The 21,151-nt window shown below is 40.7% G+C and overlaps 2 protein-coding genes across 2 annotated transcripts; both read left to right on the top strand.

Moving 5' to 3' along the window:
- Positions 1-277: 277 nt before the first annotated feature.
- Positions 278-808, top strand: LOC130543645 (olfactory receptor-like protein OLF4; the record flags this gene model as incomplete). The annotated part of the gene is made up of 1 exon (XM_057311999.1): positions 278-808. A coding segment is annotated over exon 1 (531 nt), but the record flags the coding sequence as incomplete, so codon positions are not given.
- Positions 809-9,705: 8,897 nt separating this feature from the next.
- LOC125283783 (olfactory receptor 7A17-like) lies at positions 9,706-10,653 on the top strand. Its single transcript, XM_048227118.1, has one exon. It carries the CDS (start codon positions 9,706-9,708, stop codon positions 10,651-10,653), a length of 948 nt encoding a protein of 315 aa, XP_048083075.1.
- The last annotated feature ends 10,498 nt before the right edge of the window (positions 10,654-21,151 follow it).

Raw genomic sequence — 21,151 nt, 5'->3', positions numbered from 1 at the left:
GAAACCAGAAATGCAGCCCCTCCTATTTGGGCTCTTCCTCTCCATGTATGTGATCACTGTGTTTGGAAACCTGCTCATCATTCTGGCCGTCAGCTCAGACTCCCACCTCCACACCCCCATGTAATTCTTCCTGGCCAACCTGTCCTTTGTAGACATCTGTTTCACCTCCACCACCGTCCCCAAGATGCTGTGGAACATCCAGACTCAGAGCAAAGTCATAACCTTTGCAGGCTGCAACACGCAGATGTATTTTTTCATACTGTTTACAGGATTAGACATGTTCCTCCTGGCTGTGTTGGCCTATGACTGCTTTGTAGCCATCTGTCACCCCCTGCACTACAAGGTCATCATGAACCCCTCGCTTTGTGGACTGATGGTTCTGATGTCCTGGATCTTGAATGTCTTGCATTCCTTGTTACACAATTCCATGGTGTTGTGGCTGTCCTGTACAGATGTGGAAATCCCCCACTTTTTCTGTGAACTCATTCAGATGATAAAACTTTCCTGTTCTGACACGTTTCCCAATATTATGATGATGTATTTTACAGCTATGTTGGTGGCTGTTGGTCCCTTCAGTGGGATCCTTTACTCTTACTCTAAGATAGTTTCCTCCATCCTTGGGATCTCATCAGCTCAGGGCAAGTATAAAGCATTTTCCACATGTACATCTCATCTCTCGGTTGTCTCTTTATTTTATTGTATGAGCCTAGGAGTATACATTAGTTCCTCGGCTCCCCAGAGCTCCCACGCAAGTGCAGTAGCCTCAGTGATGTACACGGTGGTCACGCCCATGCTGAACCCCTTCATCTACAGTCTGAGGAACAGAGACATAAAGGAGGCTCTGAGGAGATTTTATAGGATGGCAGCTCTGAAAGGGACAATCATCCTGGGGCTGAAGAAGTGCCCATAATTCCCGGGCCCAAAGCCTGATCCAAAAGTTGAGATACTTTGATCATTGTGGAAGTGGACATACCTCTTTTATTTTTTTCCAGGAATTTCTATTTTTTTTCCTTTCAGCCTAATTTTTGTAACTCACTTTATTAAGCTTTGTGGTAACTCTGACATCCAAGAGATTTTCCCTTTGTCATTTTCCTACTCTCTCAGTGTCATTCCTAATCTCAGGTGAGAACTATTTGGACATTGTCACTTACCCAAAGGACTATATGAATCTATTAACAAAAATTTCTTCTCGAATACAATATGTCATACTGACTATTTTTTCTTTTGAATGAATGGTACTTTTATGAAAACTCTACTCTTGGCCACCACAGCTATTTATACAAGTTTATAACAGAGAACAATCTGAGACCATGTGCTTCATTTTGTAAGCATCATTCCTTTGTGTATTGCTACCTTCCCTGCTCCTGCAGAGGATGCAGACTGACGTACTGATGGTCAGAGCTAATCATGGGGAATTTTCTACATATATGATATTGTCCTGTTACACAGCTTGTGTCCACCATGCCTATCATAGTCACTGGCAAAAAAAATAATAAAAAATAAAATTATATATACATATGATAAAATGCATGTCTCCAAGTAGAATCTACACAGAAAGACAAATATGGTTAAAATAGAGTAACAATATATGGCCTTAGAATCAACCTTGGCTTTATTGTGATAAAGCAAAATATTAAAGAATACATTGATTGCTATGCAAAATATTTCTTCTCAGGCACTCATCTGTTCATTGAATTATGGCATATCAAACTTCATTTGTAAAATGTATTCATTAGATGAAAAACTTGGCATGTTTGGGCATTTTATTAAATTACTTTTTGGATTCTGGTTGAAATTTTCCTGTACTACATTAAATATGATTCCTTCAATTTCTCTAATTGAACCTCCAAAACCTCTAAAGGGGCAGCAAATGAACTTATCAGTATCACCCATTATATATGATCCTCATAACCACAGGAGACCTCACCAGAAAGCTTGGATTCCTGTCCAGGTTGTGATCCATGGTCTCAAGTTCTGTGCACACATGCATGTCCTTCCAACCTTTCCATGTTACCTCAGAGGGGTTTCAATGGAGTCATTTTTATATACAGTTACCTGAGATAAACTTGAAGAACAGAGTCATCTTGAAAGCTAATTTCAAGTGTCAGAACAAATGCCTAATAAAATGAATCAGATTATTACAATGCCATGTGTTCTGCCTGATTCGATTACTATATCACTTAGTATTGCTGCATACAAAGCATCCTAAAATAAAATGGCTTAGGATGGGGGTGCCTGGGTGATTCAGCTGGTTAAGCATCTGCCTTCGACTCACATTATGATCCAGTTGTCCTGCGATCAAGCCCCCCAACAGGCTCCCTGCTCAACAGGGACTCTGCTTCTCCCTCTCCTACTCTCCCTCCCCCACACCCGCCACTCATGCTTTCTCTCTAGTTTGTTCTCTCTCTCATTCATGTAAATAAATAAAATCTTTTAAAAAATGGCTAATATACTGTGTTTATTATCAAAGTGGATCGTAGAGTAGGCAGCTGTTTTGATCTCTGCAGGGATTCCCATGAGTCTGAAGTCAGTTGTGACTCTCTACTATGTGTTTCTAAGGCTGATCCATGAGGTGTGTGGCTGCAGTGCTCTTCTGTCTTGATCCAATTCATGTCATTTTACTCCTTTCACATATGTACGTAATCTTCTAGTTACAAAATAAGTGAGTTTATCAAATGTGAATTGTCTTAATTTAATTCCACTATTTTAACATGCACACATGAACCAATGCTTTTCCACAGTTGGACCGAGAGCGCTCCCACCACGATAGGTGTGACCTAGCTACCTGTGCTCCAGATCTGACCCTGAGTCATGCACCCCTAGAATGTTTACATTCTAATTATATAACTGGAGCATTATTGCATGCGAGAAACCGTACATATTTAAAGTGTACAACTTTTGGAATCGAAAGAGCCATCGAAAAATCTTGGGTACGTGCTGCATAATTCCATTTCCATAGAACTCAAGAAGGTGCACAGTAAGCTCTCACTACTTCACTATGCAATTGTTAGTGTGTAATCCCTCCAGCCTTCGTTATCTTCTGAAGGCAAGGTGGAATCATAATCCTAACTTCCAGGGATGTTTTAACACAAGATGAAATGTGTCAAAGTACCTTGGTGGGTCCAAAGAATGTTCAAGACTAAGTGTTGTGTGAATGTAAATGTATGTATATTCATGTACATATTTATTTCAAGAAAACAAACTCTTTACAATTTAAAGGAACTTATGGGAATTATTTGAATTTCATCCCACTGTTCCTACTTCCATAATTGACACTTGCTTTCCTTCCTTCTTAGAAGAGTGATCTTGCAAACCTTCAATGGAGAGTCAGCTACCTGTGCTCTAGATCTTACCCTTATCCATGTGCTGTAGATATTTTCCCACATAATTCAATATTGGAATATAATGACCCACAATAAACTGCATATTTAAAGGGTAGAATTTGAAGAGTTAAAGGAGCTACCCCAAAATGAAGAGCACATAGTGCAGGTTTCCATTTATGTATAATTAAGACTGTTGCATAAACTTGAACTGCTTTGTTAGGTAATTGTTTAAAATTTCAAATCCTGAGCCCCTTTTCTTATTCATGAAGGCAATGTGCAATGCTAAACATAACACCATATGAATGTTGTAAGAAAAGAATGAAATATGTGGAAATCAATTTTTTACTCCAAAGAAAACAGTCAAGTGTGGTGATTGTGGGAAGAATGAATGTTGAATCAACATGAAAGAAAAGGATGCAGAAATATACACGCAAAATTGTAAATGACAATGGATGACTTTAATTCAGACCATGAGTTTCTTTCTGATGTCGCTGTCTCAAAGGCCTCGTAATCAGACCACATGCACATTTAAACCAGGAGGTATTTATTGTACCAGCTGATGGGACAGAATATCTTCAAATAGATTTAGGTTTTTATCTACTTAATGTGGGTTCTGTATTGCAAATTGCCCTTATCCAAGGGAAGCTATGAGTGAATTGGAAGACATAAAATCAGTTTCCTCAAATAATTTTATTGACTATTTCCATATGAGATTCCTCTTGCTGCTGTAAAATACCCCACACTAATTGCTTAAAAAAATACATACTCTTACTGTTCTGGAGAAGAAGCTTGGAAGAAGTCTCATCATGCTAATAGCAAGATGTCTGCAGGGCTCAGTTCCAATTCCAGTGTCTCTTGCTGGCTGCTTGCATTCCTTGCTCATTGATTTTCCTCAAACTTCTGAGCCAGTAGGCCAGTATTTGTCTTTCTCTAACACCAACTATTTTATCCCCTTCCTGAACATTTAGAGAACTGTAGTGATTACTTTCATCGACCTGGACACTCACTCTCGTTATCGTAATGACAGTTGATTACCAACCCTGTACTATCTGCTACCTTAATTCTTCTTTGCTGTAACAAATAAGACATTAAAGGCACTGGATATTAGGACCCAGACATATTTGCAAGACCCTTATCATGCAAACTACAAAGTCTTTTTCTTATGTGCATTGTTTTAGTCAATTATAAATGCAATCAACACAGATTTTACACAGTTTGAAGAATGAGTGAATACAGGTTTCCATCATAATTTCGTGCAATGACCATGTCTGGTGCAAAAGACTTTAAACTGCCTACACCTATCTCTATCCCAGGCTCACAGCCTTGCTAATAAAGAGTGATCCACATACCAAGATCTACACATCAACATCTCCCGGAGCTTGTTGGAAATACAGACTCTCTGGTCCACTCTGGACCTATGATAAGATCCTGTATTTATAGTTGGATCCCACACAGTGGGATCTGTGTGGATATGCAGGCACACTAAAGTTGGAGAGATACTGGTCTAGATGGGTTCCCCAAGTTTTATTGTCAACATAGTTGCAAGTTTTGGTAGGATAATAATATTTTGGGGTGCTTTCCTTTGGATTGAAAATGTTCAGCAGCTTCCCTTCAGACATTGCCAGACATCCCCAGGGGCATGGTTGAGAAGCACTAGCCCAGAGCTTGAGAGCTGGAAGTGTCCTGATAGAATGACACTCAAGGCCCACAACATATGCATATATTCAATGTGGACAGATCACTACACACCACCAAGCACCATGTCTACAGCGCGAAGATTGGAGTTCATAAATGTACTTCACTTACTTGTGGACAAGATTTTTATAAAAATTAAATCAAACTATCCCTGTGAGATACAAGCTCACGTTCTAGTACATAAAATGACCTAAGCACGTCTCTTGTAATTACAACCATTTTATGACAAAGGGCTAAGTGACTGCTCTTTACTTGTATAAAGCGAGAAATTCCTAACTGTAATGGCGAATGTATCTTGAAGCCGATGTCTGTAGTGGCCAAGATTTATTATCAGAAGACCTCACTCCTCTGCCTTATTGAAAAGAAGAATAGACCCTGTCTAGGGACAGCCAGGCAGGGTCTCCACCACATGTCAATGCTTTGAAGATAAAGAGACCTAATCCAGGTAGCTACTGGGTCATTGACTAGGAGAAAATTATAACCTGGAGCTAGGTAAGATGCTAGGAGATTCACATGTCAGGAAGGGGACAAATTCAGGGAAAAGGAGATTAAAAAAAAAGAAAAAGAAAACCCAATTTCACTTGACCTCTAACCTAGTCTTTTCGTTACTAAGATTCATTAGAAAAATATCGTTTCTGTCCAGAGGACTTTCGACTTGGGAATCATGTACTTAGAGCCTGGAGTCACAGGGGGGAAATGTGCTAATGAGCAGACACAGGAAGCTCTAAATACCTCCTCATCCCCAGTCCATCAGCCTGTGCAACCTTGGACGGGAAGTGCCATGCATTTTGCCTGGTTATTCCGAGTCCTAATTCTGGCTGGAGGCCGATGCTTCACTCCATCCTGCTGTCTTGGCTGAGGTCAGAGCTTTAGTTTCTATCATCTGCTGTCCGGGGAGGAATTCAGACTTCCACAGACACCTCCCTGTCACACACCCAGCCAGGTGAGGCCAATACCCCAGTGGCCCATGGGTGACAGGGTCAGAGAGCATGGAAGCCAAGAATATTGACCCATAATCATGTGAGAGGCGATTAAACTTAGCCCAAAGCAAGTGTTCCCTCTGTTTGCTTGTTTGCTTTATTAAATAATTAATGTAATATTAGTGCTAATGTCAATTTCACTGAGTGACCACTCCTCACACTTTTGGTGGTCTTTCATTTTCTTTATTATTAAACTGTTATTATAGCGATGCTAGAAAAAGTATGTTGAGATTGTTACACTCAATGTGTGGTTCTGATTGGGTGTGATTTTGTCCCCTGGGGATCATTGATCACTGTCTGAAGCCAGCTTTGCCTGTCATATTGGAGAGGGGTGCATGGAGATAGGAATGTCTAAACATCCTACGTGCACAGGACACCCCACACCCCAGGGCAGGCTCTGGCCAGAATGTCCATGGCGCAGAGACAGAGAAGCCCTGGGGTGAAGATCATCAGTATTTGGAACACAGCTGCCTTCAGCTTCTGCCTTCACCCTTGTAACACTTACTTCCTGCAGCAAATTCACAGTAACCCTTTGGCTACCTGTTTAAAAGTTTTAACCACAGTGGTACCTGGGTGGCAAAGGTGGTTAAGGATCTGCCTTCAGCTCAGGTCATGATCTCTTGGTGCTGGGATCAAGCCCCACAGAGGGCTTTTAGCTCAGCGGGGATTCTGCGTCTCCGTTTCCCTCTGCCTCTCCGCCTGCCTGTTCTCACTCTGTCTCTCTCTCTCTCTCAAGTGAATAAATGAGATCTTGAAAATAAAATAAGTTTCAACCACAAATAATAGAACAGCTCTGTGAGCCCCCCCCCCCAGGCTGATGGTGATGGAGATGTTTCTTGTTTTCTTAAAGCGTCCTGTGGTTCAACCAACCTCATATATTTGATGGCCGTAATGATTAGCCTTTATCATTATATGACTATATGTTATTTTCTCTCTCTCTCTCTCTCTCTCTCTCTCTCTCTTGAACCATGAGAGACTATGGACTCTGGGAAACAAACTTCGGGCTTCAGAGAGGAGGGGGTGGGGGAATGGGATAGGTGGTGATGGGTAGTAAGGAGGGCACGTATTGCATGGTGCTCTGGTATTACATGCAAGTAATGAATCATGGAACTTTACATAAAAAACTAGGGATATACTGTACGGTGACTAACATAATATAATAAAAAAATTATTAAAATAATAAATAAATATAATAAAAAATAAAAAGAAAAAATAAAATAAAGCATTATCAGTATTTCAAATTATTTCCTCCGATCATTGTTTTTTAATTAACATTTGGAACATATTTAGACCATATAAACTTTATATTTTATGTAAATATATCTACCTTCTTCTGAGTTTCTTGCTTTCTTCAGTGGTTTTGCCCACCTGTAATTTTTATATGTAGTTTTATTGATGTTCTACTGTATTGTTTGGTTACTCTTACCCTGAGGTCATAAGCCCTCTGGGTTCTTTGTAAGGTCTGAGGGAGGGGACAGGTTTCATATTCTTGCAGACAGATATCCCTTTATGCCAGCATTTATTGAGAAATTCAACCTTTTCCAGAAAACTGAAATACAACCTTCCCATGTGTCCTTATACATTGAAACCTATTTTCTAACTCATTTAACAAATAAATACTGAGTATGCAAGGGACATTATATATTATATTTTTTGTGTCTAGGACTTTGACAGTTGAATTATTGATCCATGCTGATATCATTAATGATTGCTATTTTATATCTTATTTTAGTTCATTTTGGTTTTTCATGCAATTTTGCCTGTAGCAGGTGTTTTGAAACCACTCAATTTACATTCTAACCTGGTTTTGTAATCCCTTCATTCTGTTCATTCTTTTTTCTTTAACAACACTCTTTCTTGCTTGCATTATGCCAAATTATTATCACATTAATGTTTCTCATTCTGTTCATTCTATACCTACCCATATTCATAGGGATTTTTATATTAAACACATATATTCACAAAACTTGGTGGAAAAAAACAAAAAAGAACAAAGAAGGTGAAGTCCCTGCAATTTTAAATCATGAATCATAAGAGTGAGGACAGAGCACAATGAAATAAGTGTGTGTATGAAACAATATCCACAGACAGAATGATATGAAGCTAATTATTGAGTACAAAATGATAGAATTGTCATGGTGCAGGCAGGATTATAGAGCATGGTCTGTTGACCCTTTGCACACCGGGTGAAATCCAGAATGAGAATTAGAGTGTGCCCACTGGGTTTGTAAAAGAGATCAATACCCCAAGCTCAAGAATATCAATAAAAGATGCCACATGGAGAAGGGAGAAAGGGACTAACCTCATCCCCTATCAGACCACACAGAATGAATTGGCCAAAAATGATGCAGGACTTACAGGAACAATAAGTCTTCCGTGCTTGATATAAAAATGCCCAACTTTTGTTGTTTGTGGACACTTCTTTTTGTGAAGTGTTTCTTCAACCCATTGGTCAATTTTCGGGATATCTATATCTATACCTATATCTATATATATATCGTAATATTTAAATATATTATTTGTCCATGGGAGGCTTAAGAATTGCCAATTCTGCATTTTGCAAGGGAAAGCTCATATATCTGACCTACGTGGGTTGGATCCATTCCTGGCACAATCAAGATGCTGGGGAGAGAAAGACAGGGGAATAACACAACCCAGGAGAGGATGGTGTCTTGCAAGTGGGTGACTGTGGAGTGTGAGCTGTCCCCACAACAGGGTGCCAGGACTCATAAACCAAAAGGTGACACAACACAGGGGCCAGAACTCAATCAAGAGAGGCCACTAAGAAGGAGATATGGTTCGATTCATGGGATGCCTTTGCAACACAATGAACACCTAGGGAGAGGCAGTGTGGACAAGGAAGTCCCTGTGCCTTGAGGGTTCAGAGGTAGCAGAGAGGCCACTTCCCTCCTCAGCATGTCTGACACTGTCTCTCCTCAGTCTGCCTCCTGCTCATTCCCCTTGCAGCACTGACTTTGCTTCTTTGACTTGAACATTGGAAGTAAGTACCTTCCTCCGGGCCTTTGCACTCGTCATTCCCTCTACAGGGCACACATTTCCGCCATAATCCTTGATCTGTTTCCATCTCTTACTTGAGATTTGTGTTCCAATGTGACCTTGTTCACAGAATTGGCCTAAATACCCATGAAAATAGCATGCCCTATTCACTCTCTGCTTTATCCCTATTTTCCTTTTCTCATACCACCTACCACGATCTGAAATGCTATTGATTTTCTTATCTGTTAATGTATTTTTTCTCCATCATTGAATGTTAGGAACTTTTTTTCTCCAGCACCCTATACTCTCCTTGCCTAGAAGATGGCAGGACTTGGCCAGATCTTAAATTATATTCCTGGAATTTGATATAATTTTTATATAAAAGTCTAGAATACATGGTCTTTTGAAAAATAAGTGATTGGAACAAAAATTCCATAACGATGTTGGTGCAGGTGATCCCCTGAAATGGACCATATCCATGCACAAAATAGTACAATGATAGGACTACAAAATTGAAAAGGTAGCATTTTAAATCTGTGAGTAATACAAGTGCATGAAATTTAATCATGTTGTTTGCCTCTGTCCTTGAAGTCACCTCCACCACATGGAACCAGGCAATGATACACGAATTTCAGAGTTTCTTCTGGGACTATCAGAGGAACCAGAACAGCAGCTCTATTTTTCCCTGTGCTGCTAGTCACCCCCAACACATGGACCCAGGGAACTATACAGGAATTTCAGAGTTCCAGCTTCTGGGATTTTCAGAGAAACCAGAACTGCAGCCCCTCCTATTTGGGCTTTTCCTCTCCATGTACCTGATCACTGCGTTTGGAAACCTGCTCATTATCCTGGCCGTCGGCTCAGACTCCCACCTCCACACCCCCATGTACTTCTTCCTCTCCAACCTGTCCCTTGTAGACATTTGTTCCACCTCCACCACCGTCCCTAAGATGCTGATAAATATAAAGACAGAGAGCAAAGTTATAACCTATGCTGGGTGCGTTACTCAGATTAATTTTTTCATACTCTTTGCCGTGTTAGATGTCTTTCTCCTGGCTGTAATGGCCTATGACCGCCTTGTGGCCATCTGTCACCCCCTGCACTACACAGTCATCATGAACCCCCGGCTCTGTGGACTGCTGGTTCTGGTGTCCTGGGTCATCTGTACCCTGCATTCCTTATTACAAACCTTAATGGTGTTGCGGCTGTCCTTCTGTACAGAGGTGGAACTCCCCCACTTTTTCTGTGAACTCAATCAGATCATCCAACTTGCCTGTTCTGATACCTTTCTTAATGACATGATGATGAATTTTGGAATTGTACTGCTGGGTGTTGCTCCCCTGGCTGGAATCCTTTATTCCTACTCCAAGATTGTTTCCTCCATACTTAGGATCTCATCAGCTCAGGGCAAGTATAAAGCATTTTCCACCTGTGCATCTCACCTCTCCGTTGTCTCCTTATTTTATTGTACGAGCCTAGGAGTTTATTTTAGCTCTGCTGCTACCCAGAGCTCCCATGCAAGTGCAGTGGCCTCGGTGATGTACACGGTGGTCACCCCCATGCTGAACCCCTTCATCTACAGCCTGAGGAACAGAGACATAAAGAGGGCTCTAAAAGCATTCTTTGTGAAGGAGACTCTACATGGCCAATTGTCATAGGACAGAACAAGTTCAGAAGATTGCTGAATCTCAGTTTCCTGAGCAAAATTTTATTGGATCAATGTTTGTATTCAATTCCTAATGCTAATGCAGGATGACTACGTTAGTGCTTAAAACACATTCATGCTCTGACAAATCAGGGGCTCACGAGTCTGAAATCGTTCTCATTGGGCTAAAAAGACATTTGCAAGTCTTGGTTCATTCTGGAAGCTACAGGGAAGAATCTATTTACTTTTTTAATTCCAAGATTATAAAATAGTGCAAAAAATTCTAAATACATTTCTTGCAATTAACTATTGCTTCAAAATAAGGGACTAAATGATGGCTCTTAATTCACAAGTATGAAATTTCTAATCTTTTGGCAAATCTGTCATGAAGCTAAGGTATGTCTTGCTCAAGGTGTTTTGTTTGTTTGCTTATTTTCTAAGATTTCATTTATTTATTTGTCAGAGAGAAAGAGAGAGAGCACTACAAGCAGGAGGAGTGGTAGGCAGAGGGAAAAGCAGACTCCGTCCTGAGCAAGAATCCCAATATGAGACTTGATCCCAGGATCCTGGGATCATGACCAGAGTTGAAGGCAGACGATTAAGTTACTGAGCCACCCAGGGGTCCCTCCCTTGCTCACTCTTTATATATATATATATATAATAGGTATCCTTGTTGAAAAGGAAAACAGCAATGTTTTGTAGAGGGCACAGCTGTGTGTCCACTACAAGCCAACATCTTGGAGATCCAAGGGATCTAATCCAGATGGATTGCTCAGTCCTAGACTTTAGGGAAAAGTTGAAGTCAGGATTGGAGTAGGGATTGGAAGGTCCGAACTCTAGGAGCAGCAGAGCTCCTGAGGAAGGGGTAATTAACTCTGGATTCACTTGGTTATAAGCTGGCCTGTTGGGAACACACAATCGCCAGGAAAGGTTTCCTTTGTCCACACCAGTATCCCGCAGGGAAATCATGTGCTTACAGGTTGGAGAAGCAGGAGGGAAACACGCCTCATGAATAGACAGAGGAAGCTCTAAATATCCCCTGTGTGGCAGTCCCTCTGCCTGTGCCACCTTGGGCTGGGTGGGACCTGGTTGTTGCCCCTGGAGTCCTAAGTTTGGCTGGGAGACTGACAGCAGCCTCCTTCCTGCCGTCTTGTGTGGGGACAGAGTTTGGTCACCAACAGCCCCACCCAGGAGGAATTCAGACTGCCACACAGAGACCCCTCCTTCAGAGTTCCCATGAAGGTGACTCCCAGAGCCCAGCAGGTCCTGCAGGAAAGGGTCAGACACAATATAAGCCAAGGGCATTGACCTGAGGTCACCTGACAGCCAACAGCTTAGCCCAGAACCTAGAGATCTCTATGATTATTAGCTTGCCTTATGAGCTCATTAATGGAGTCATTGATGATGTTAAAGAAAGAAGTGAACTTTGAGGTCAGCAGTACATGGGTGATTGCTGACAATGAAGTGAAGGGATGGGAGGCATAAAGTACTTCCAGTAAAAGTAGAACAAACCAGTGAGTTTTGGATTTAAACAGAGTAGGAATATTTGGGCTGGGGGAATGTACAGTGAAGTCAGGGCATTTCTTTTTTGTCTTTAAAATGGGGCATATTGGACTCTGTTTCCATACTGATGAGAAAAACCTTGACTGATTTATTGCTTGGAGATAGGACCTTGCAACACTAATTCATGAGACATACATTTGCACAGGGTCCCCTGTTACTCTGGGTATTCACATGAAAACAATGATCTGACAATGAAAATTATATGAAGGAGCTTTGCTTTGCTATGATTTCATTACCGGGGGAGCTGAATGTATTTGTGGATCAGTTATTCATTGGTTTTCTGTATTGTACACTGTCTCTGCCAGGTCTTTCCATTTGTACAGTGGAGTCAGGGGGGATTTTATTCCTGTTGTGGATTGCATTCAAACAAGGAATTCGAGGAGGATTTTGTGTCTGTTTTACCAACGTTGCTGTTTGCATTGAGTTCTAGTGTGTATGTGTTGCCGTGTATGTGGGGAATTGTGCTCATTAGTAGTGTGGGCTCAAATCTGTCACTCGGTTGTTAGTATAACAATTCTACAAAAATATTCAGAGATCCACAATGAAACGTGGAACACTACATCAAAAACTAATGATGTACTGTATGGTGATAACATAACGTCACAAAAAATTCAAAAAAATATTCAGAGATCAGTATGTTAAAAATCAGGTTCTCCACTGGAGGAAATATTGTTCCCAAGTGTGGTCCTGAGGAATTTGGAGTCACATGGGATATGTCAGGAGAGGCCAGGGACACGCTAAACACCCTACAAAGCCCAGGACAGAAGACACCACAGAAAACAGTCTGGACCAGAATGGCTGTAGTGTCAATTTTGAGAATTTCTAAGCTGAAAAATAATGTGTATTTTCATATTAATATCTGTCTTTAGATTGTTTTCCCAACATTGTAACAGTTCACATTTCTGCAAGCAAAATTAGAGGAACTTCTTTTGCTACGTGTTTAAAAATTCCAACCAAATCAGTGCTGGAGAGCTTTACATTGTCTCACAGGCTGATGAGTGTGCAATAGATTTCCTATTGTTTTCTTAAACCATTACTAAATTTCAGCAAATATTTATGTACCTGACCCCCAGGTTCATTGTTAACTTCCTATTATTACTATATGTCCATACACTCTATGCCTATTCTTCAGCTAGTGCTATTTCAATGCAGTTGACAGACTATTGTTTATTGCCTTTTGGTTGGATATATTGTCCATAAAATTTTTAAATTTTATATAGGTACATATGTCTGTCCATGTGAAGCTTGCTGATTGGAATGTCAGGTAGCATTTTACATGGTTTAGGGGAATGGTCAGTGATCTGGACAGCCTGAGTTACTGCCACTCCAGGTTCATCCTTGGGCCAGGGGTGGGGAGTCATGGTAAGAATACAGCCCCGGGAGCAATGATGTGGGGTGTGTGCAAGTGTGTGTGTCTGTCTGTGTCTGTGTGTGTCTGTGTGTGTGCGTCTGTGTGTGTGTGCTTTGTGGAATGAGAACAGTCTTCAGAGCAAGGGCACATAGTGTAATATATTTCTAGGTGACTCATATAATACAGAGGCCAGAACTCCATCGCCAGACGGTACTCAGGAGGGGCTCTATTTCCATTTACAGGATACCTTCGCAAGTAGATTGTAAAATACAAGAAGTATATAGCGTGGGTGAGTGACTCCTTTCTTCTTGAAGTTGAATCAGCAGAGAGGCCACTACTTCTTTGAAATTGCCTGACACTATCTCTCATCACTCTCCTGCTTATTCCCCTTCCCACGCTTGCTTCCTTTTCTGGACTCAACAGCTCAAAGTAGTCAAATCCTCAGGGCCTCTGCAGACGCCATTCCCTCTGCCAGCACACACTTCCCCAGACATGACTGCAGATCCTTCCCTGTCTTCCCTGGGGCCTCTTTTCAGATGCCACCTTGTTTGCTGGTCTTGTCTGAAAACCAATTATAAAATAACACTCATATCCGCTCTCTCCTTGATACATACCCTTGCTCTCCGCATAGCACTTGTCAACGGCTAATTGTTTCTGTTATCTCTCCATTTTTGGATTACAGTGGTTTTCAGTTTTCAGGATCCTGTACTCATTGCCTAGACATTGCCTGGACATGTTTGACACTCAGTACATATTCCTCAAATGCACAAAAGATATTCTTAATAAAACAGTAGAATGCAGGACCTGTGTGGGGGATGGCGGGGAATGAGACCCAATGCCTAATCAGAGTTGGAGTTGGGGGGAATCTCTTCAAGGCAGACAATCCCTGCACAAAATACTGAAATTAAATGTCTTGACTGTAAAATATAGATTGCTGTATTTGAACCATGTGATCAATGCTCTGCATGAAAAATTAATGATGTCTTTTTCTCTTTGCTGATACTCGTACAACCACGTCCAATCAGGCAATGATACACGGAAGTCAGAATTCCTATTTCTTGGATTTTCAGAGGGACCAGAGGGCAGCCCCTCAGATTTGGGATTTTTCTCTCCATGTACCTGATCACTGTGTTTGGAAACCTGCTCCTCATTCTGTCCATCGGCTCAGGCTCCCACCTCCACACCCCCATGTACTTCTTCCGTACAAACTTGTCCGTTGCTGACATATTTTTCACCTCCGCCACCATCCCCAAGATGCTGTGGAACATCCAGACTCAGAGCCAAGTCATAATCTATGCAGGCTGTATCACCCAGATGTATATTTACATAATATTTTCAGGGTTGGACAACTTTCTCCTGGATGTGATGGCTTATGACAGTTTTGTGGCCATCTGTCATTCCCTGCACAACACGGTCATCATGAACCTCTGGCTCTGTGAACTGTTGGTTCTGATGCCCTGGATCATAAGACTCCTGCATTCCTTCTTATAAACCTTAATGGTGTTGTGGCTGTCCTTCTGTACAGAGGTGGAAAGCCCCCACTTTTTACGTGAACTCAATCAGAAGATCCAACTTGCCTGCTCTGATACCTTTCTTAATAACAATTACCATATGGTTTCACTCATTTATGGAACATAAGAAATAGCAGGAAGATCGGTAGGAGAAGGAAGGGAAGAATGAAGGTGGGGTAAAGAGAAGGGGGAATGAACCACAAGAGGCTATGGACTCTGGGAAACAAACTGAGGGCTTCAGAGGGGAGGGGGATGGGGGATTGGGATAGGTCGGTGATGGGTATTAAGGAGGACACATATTGCATGGAGCACTGGGTGTTATATGCAAATAATGAATCATGGAACACTACATCAAGAACTGAGGATGCACTGTATGGCGACTAACATAACATAATAAAAATTATTATTTAAAAAAGTTCAACAGAAAAAAATAAAATAAAAAATAAAAGTAGAGTGAGTGACATAATGTAAAAGAAATTTTAGGGTAAGACATCTAAATGGTGCCATCAGTCAAGCACCAGACTTCTGGTTTCTGCTCAGGTCAAGATAAGGGTCTTGGGATCTAGCCCCACAACAGTCTCCATGCTCAGAAGGAGTCTGCTTGTGTGCTCTTCTCTCTCCCTCTACCTCTCTCTCTCTCTCTCTCTCTTCTTCTATCTATCCCCCCCTCTCAAATAAATAAATAAATCTTTGAAAATAATTTAAGGGTGACTTATATTTAATCATGACTTACTTTTATCTGAATGCCTCAAAGGCCTCAAAATCAGAACCATATTTACACCTATGTAATGGGAAATTCTCTGTACCATCGAATGGGGCCAAATCTCTCCAAATTAACTCCGGTTTCTCTATTTAATGTGTGATGTCAACACAAAATGCCTTGGACCAAGGGAACGATTTGAGAGGCTCAGACTCAGTTCCTATGAACAATATCTTATTGGATAAATATGGGATAGATTCCTTCCACTGTTGTAACAAATATCCACACCAGTGTCTCAAAACAAATAATTCTCTGAAAGTTCCAGTGATCAGAAGCATGAAAGGGGTTTCATGGGCTACAATAATGATGTCTGTGGGCCTTGATCCTTCTGAATGCTCTGGGGAAAACATCCCCTTTCCTGCTCCAGTGTCCAGTGCCCCCCACATTCTTTGGCTCATGGCCTTTCCTCCACCTGTGAAACCAGCACAATAGTAGTTTCAAATGTCTCTCTGACTCCATTCTCTTCCTCACTCTTCCTAGTACTAGTCCAACATGGATAATCCAGGCTTATCTTCCTATTGTAGGATAATGACTAGTAGTTTTAGTCCATCTGCTATCTCAATTACCCTACTGAGTAAGCTAACATTTTCAAATGTTCTCCAGGATGACATCTTTTGGAGGCCCTTCTTGTGCCTACCATAAAATTTACTCAGTATATATAATTTGATATCCCCTGAGAGCCCTTCTACTTAAAAAATTGAGCACAGATTTTTTTCCCCTCCCAAAGAGTGAGTGAAAAACATTTCTTTCAAAAATATATGCAAGGAGGATTCCTGGTGGAGAAGACCTAAAACTACTTACACGTGACTCTAACATAGGACCACAGCATTGCTCTCAAACTGTCTCCAATCCAGGACCTGAAGAATCAACACCACCTGGGAGCTGATTAGAAATGCAGAGTCTCTAGTGGTACCTGGGGGGTGGTGCTCAGTCAGATAAGTGTCCCCCCCTGTGGATTTGGCTCAGGTCATGATCTTAGAATCATCAGATTGAGCCTCATGTCACACTCTATGCTCAGCTCAGAGTCTGCTTGACATTCTCTCTCTCCCTCTTCCTCTGCCCCTTCTAGATAGATAGATGATAGATAGATAGATAGATAGATAGATAGATAGATAGATAGATAGATAATAGAGATAAATAAATAAAATCTTGTTAAAAATGCAGAGTCTCTGGGCCCACTGGAGACCTGATGAGCCAGATTTCACATTTTAACTGCAAAGTTTGGTGATTTCTATGCACCTTGAAGGTAGAGAACACCTGGTCTAGAATCCTATTTCTCACAATCTCACTGTTGGCACTGGGGCTGGACAATTCCTTTTGCTGGGTGCTGGCCTGTGGGTTATAGGTGTTTGGCAGCATCCCTTTAGACACACCCAAATATCCGCAGTTCAGAACCACCATACCATTGGATGTTCTTTCCTGCTTTGTCAAAGCTTGGTTGTCCTTAGAGTTGAGGGTCCATTTTGGGGGCCTCTATTCTGTCGTATTGATCTATGTGTCTGTTTATTTGCCAGTAGCCTTGCTGTCTTGATGATCACAGTTTTGTAATATGGCTTGAACTCAGGCATTGTGATGCCCCAAACTTTGGTCTTTTTCAACATTCCCCTGGCAATTTGGGATCTTTTCCTGTTCCATACAAATTTCAGGATTGTTTCTTCCAGCTCTGTGAAAAATTTCTATGGTATTTTGATAGGGATTGTATTGCAAGTGTAAATAACTCCAGGCAGCATAGACATTTTAATGATGTTAATCTTGCAATCCATGAACATGGAATGTGTTTTCATCCTTCTGTGCCTTCCTCCATTTCATTCATAAGTGTTCTATAGTTCCTAGAATAGAGATCCTTTACCTCTTTGGTTAGCTTTATTCCTAGGTATATTATGGGTTTTAGTGCTAATGTAAATGGGATCGATTCTTTAATTTCTCTTTCTTCAGTCACATTGTTAATGTACAGAAAAGCAACTGATTTTTGTGCATTAATTTTGTATCTTGCCACGTTGCTGAACTGCTATATGAGTTCTAATAACGTGGCATTGAGTCTTTGGGGTTTTCCACATAAAGTATCATGGCATCTGCGGACAGAGAGTTTGACTTCTTTGACGGTCTGAATGCCTTTTATTTCCTTTTGTTGTCTGATTGCTGAGGCTAGGACCTCTAGTATTATGGTGAGCAATAATGGTGAGAATGTTCATCTCTGTCTTGTTTCTCACGTTACAGGAAAAGCTCTCAGTTTTTCCCCATGGAGAATGATTTTCGCTCTGGGATTTTCATATATGGTTTTTATGATATTGAGGTAGGTTCCCTCTATGCTTATACTTTGAAGTGTTTTAATCAGGGAATGATGCCGTATTTTGTCAAATGGTTTATCTGCATTGATTGAAAAAATAGTCTATTCAATAAATGGTGTAGGGAAAACTGGACAACCACATGCAGAAGAATGAAATTAGTCCATTCTCTTACACCATCCACAAAGATAAACTCAAAATGGATGAAAGGCCTCATTGTGAGACAGGAATCCATCAAAATCCTAGAGAACATAAGCAGTAACCTCTTTGACAACGGCCACAGCAGCTTCCTCCAAAACACAAGGCAAGGGGAACAAAAGCAAAAATGATCTATTGAGACTTCATCAAGATAAAAAGCTTTAGCATAGCAAAGGAAACAGTCAACATAACCAAGAGACAATCCACAGGATGTGAGAAGATATTTGCAAATGACCTTTCAGATAAAGGGCTTGTATCCAAGATCTATAAAGAAGTTACCAAACTCAATACGGAAAAAAAAAAAAAAAAAAAAAAAAAAAACCACGAAAGAATCCAGTCAAGAAATGGGCAAAAGACATGAACAGACACTTCTCCACAGAAGACATACAAATGGCTCGCAGCACATGAAAAAAAATGTACAAAGTCAATAGCCATCAGGGAAATACAAATCAAAACCACAATGAGATACCACCTTACACCAGTTAGAATGGCAAAAATTAACAAGACAGGAAACAACAGTATTGGCCAGGATGTGGAGAAAGGGGAACACTCTGACTCTGTTGGGCAGAAGGCAACTGCTACAGCCACTCTAGAAAACAGTATGGAGGTTCCTCAAGATAGAGCTACCTATAACCCAGCAATTGCACTGCTAGGTATTTACCCCAAAGATACAGATGTAGTGAAAAGAAGGGGCACATGCACTACAAAGTTCATAGCAGCAATGTCCACAATAGCCAAACTGTGGAAGGAGTCTAGATGCCCTTCAACAGATGAATGGAAAAAGAAGATGTGGTTCATATATATGATGGAATACTATTCAGCCATCAGAAAGAATGAATACCTACCATTAGCATCGACATGAATGGAACAGGAGTGGATTATGTTAAGTGAAATAAGTCAAGCAGAGAAAGACAATTATCTTATGGTTTCACTCATATGCAGAACAAAAGAAATAGAGGAGAGGACCACAAGGGAAGGGAGGGAAAACTGAAGGGGGAAATCAGAACAGGAAATGAAGCATGAGCAACTACGGTCTCTGGGAAACAAACTGAGGGTTTCAGAGGGGAGGGGGGTGGTGGGAAGGGGTCGCCGGGTGATGGGTATTAAGGCGGCCAGGGGTTGTGATGAGCACTGGGTGTTACACACAATTAATGAATCATTGAACACTACATCAAAAACTAATGATGTCCTATACAGTGGAAATTGAACATAATAAAAAATAAATACATAAATACACAAATAAGTACATAAATACAAATAAATAAACAGCTCCTTGTTTTGTTGATCTGTTCTACTGTTGTTGTTTTTTTAAGTTCTATATCATTGATTTCTGCTCTAATCTTTTTATTTCTCTTCTGGTGGATTTAGGCTTTTTTGATGTTCTTTTTCCAGCTCTTTCATGTCTAAGGTTAACTGAGGTCTTCAGAGGGGAGGGGGATGAGGGAATGGGATTGGCTGGTAATGCGTATTAAGGAGGGCACATATTGCTTGGTGCACTGGGTGTTACACGCAAGTAATGAACCATGGAACTTTACATCAAAATCTAGACTAACATAATATAATAAAAAACATATTTTTAAAAATATTGTGTCATGGATTGGAAGAACAAATAGTGTTAAAATATCTATGCTACCCAAAGCAATCTACACATTCAGTGCAATCCCTATAATGAAAGTAAGAAAGAAGAAAAAGAAAGAAAGAAAGAGAAAGAAAGAAAGAAAGAAAGAAAGAAAGAAAGAAAGAAAGAAAGAAGAAAGAGAAAGAAAGAAAGAAAGAAAGAAAGAAAGAAAGAAAGAAAGAAAGAAAGAAAGATTCATTTTAGAGAAATATTCATTTTTTTGCATTCCATTTCAACAATGGATCAGAAGCTCCAGAGAGACTTTAATACTATTATTACACTTACTATTGTATTTCAACACAAAATGCCTTAACCCACAAGTAATTAGTTAATTGAGAGGCTAAAATTCACTTCCCCCCCCAAAAAAATTTATTGGATAAATGTTTATATTATATTCCTATCTCTGCTGTAACAAATTACCAACTACAGGCATCAAAGAAACAAATTTATGCTCTTACTGTTTTCGAGGTCAGAAGCCTGAAATAAGACTCAGGGCTAAAATCAAGATGTCTGCGGAGCCTGGATCCTTCTGGATGCTCCAGGAGAGTCTCTTTTCTTTCCTATCGCAGTTTCTAATGATAAGCATACTTTGGCTCACTGCCCTTTCTCCATCTTCAAAGCCAGCAATGTGGCATCTTCACATCTCTCCCTGATCCAACTATTCTGCCCTCCTGAGCCACATTCAGAGGACAAGGGTGATTACGTTAGTTCCACGTGCATGAGCTTGGCCTGTCTTGGTTTAAGGTCAGCTGATTAGCAGCCTTATTTCATTTGCCACCTTAAACTCCCTCTTGCCATACAAAATAACATATCCCAAGTTTCCATGAACTACAACTTGGACCAGTTAAAGAGGTTCTTATTCTGCCTACTAGAAAGTCTTTTCTAAAAGTATTTTATTTGGTTCCCATCAAGGATTTGTATATAAAAGAAATAAACACAGAATTTATCACAGCCCCTAGAATGACTGGATAATTTGTTATTCAAGGTTTTATGCAAATATGATATGTGTGTGTGTGTGTGTGTGTGTGTGTGTGTGTGTGTGTGTGTGAAGAAGACCTGCCCTTTACTCTTTCCCAGGCCGACAGCCTTGCTACTCAAAGAGTGGTCCACAGACCACAAACTGCAGCATCAACATCACTCAGGATCATGTCAGAAACGCTGAACTCCGGGCCCACCAGCACCTGCTGAAGTTGGAAAAGTGCCGTTCTAGCTTGTTTCCTCGCAT

This window comes from Ursus arctos, unplaced genomic scaffold (assembly GCF_023065955.2).
Source record: "Ursus arctos isolate Adak ecotype North America unplaced genomic scaffold, UrsArc2.0 scaffold_14, whole genome shotgun sequence".
In the NCBI taxonomy this organism is placed as follows: domain Eukaryota; kingdom Metazoa; phylum Chordata; class Mammalia; order Carnivora; family Ursidae; genus Ursus; species Ursus arctos.
This window is presented reverse-complemented; position numbering and strand designations above follow the sequence as displayed.

Bases quoted from the DNA above. Each gene is read 5' to 3' on its own strand.
- LOC125283783 (XM_048227118.1), top strand. From the start codon at position 9,706: ATGGACCCAGGGAACTATACAGGAATTTCAGAGTTCCAGCTTCTGGGA.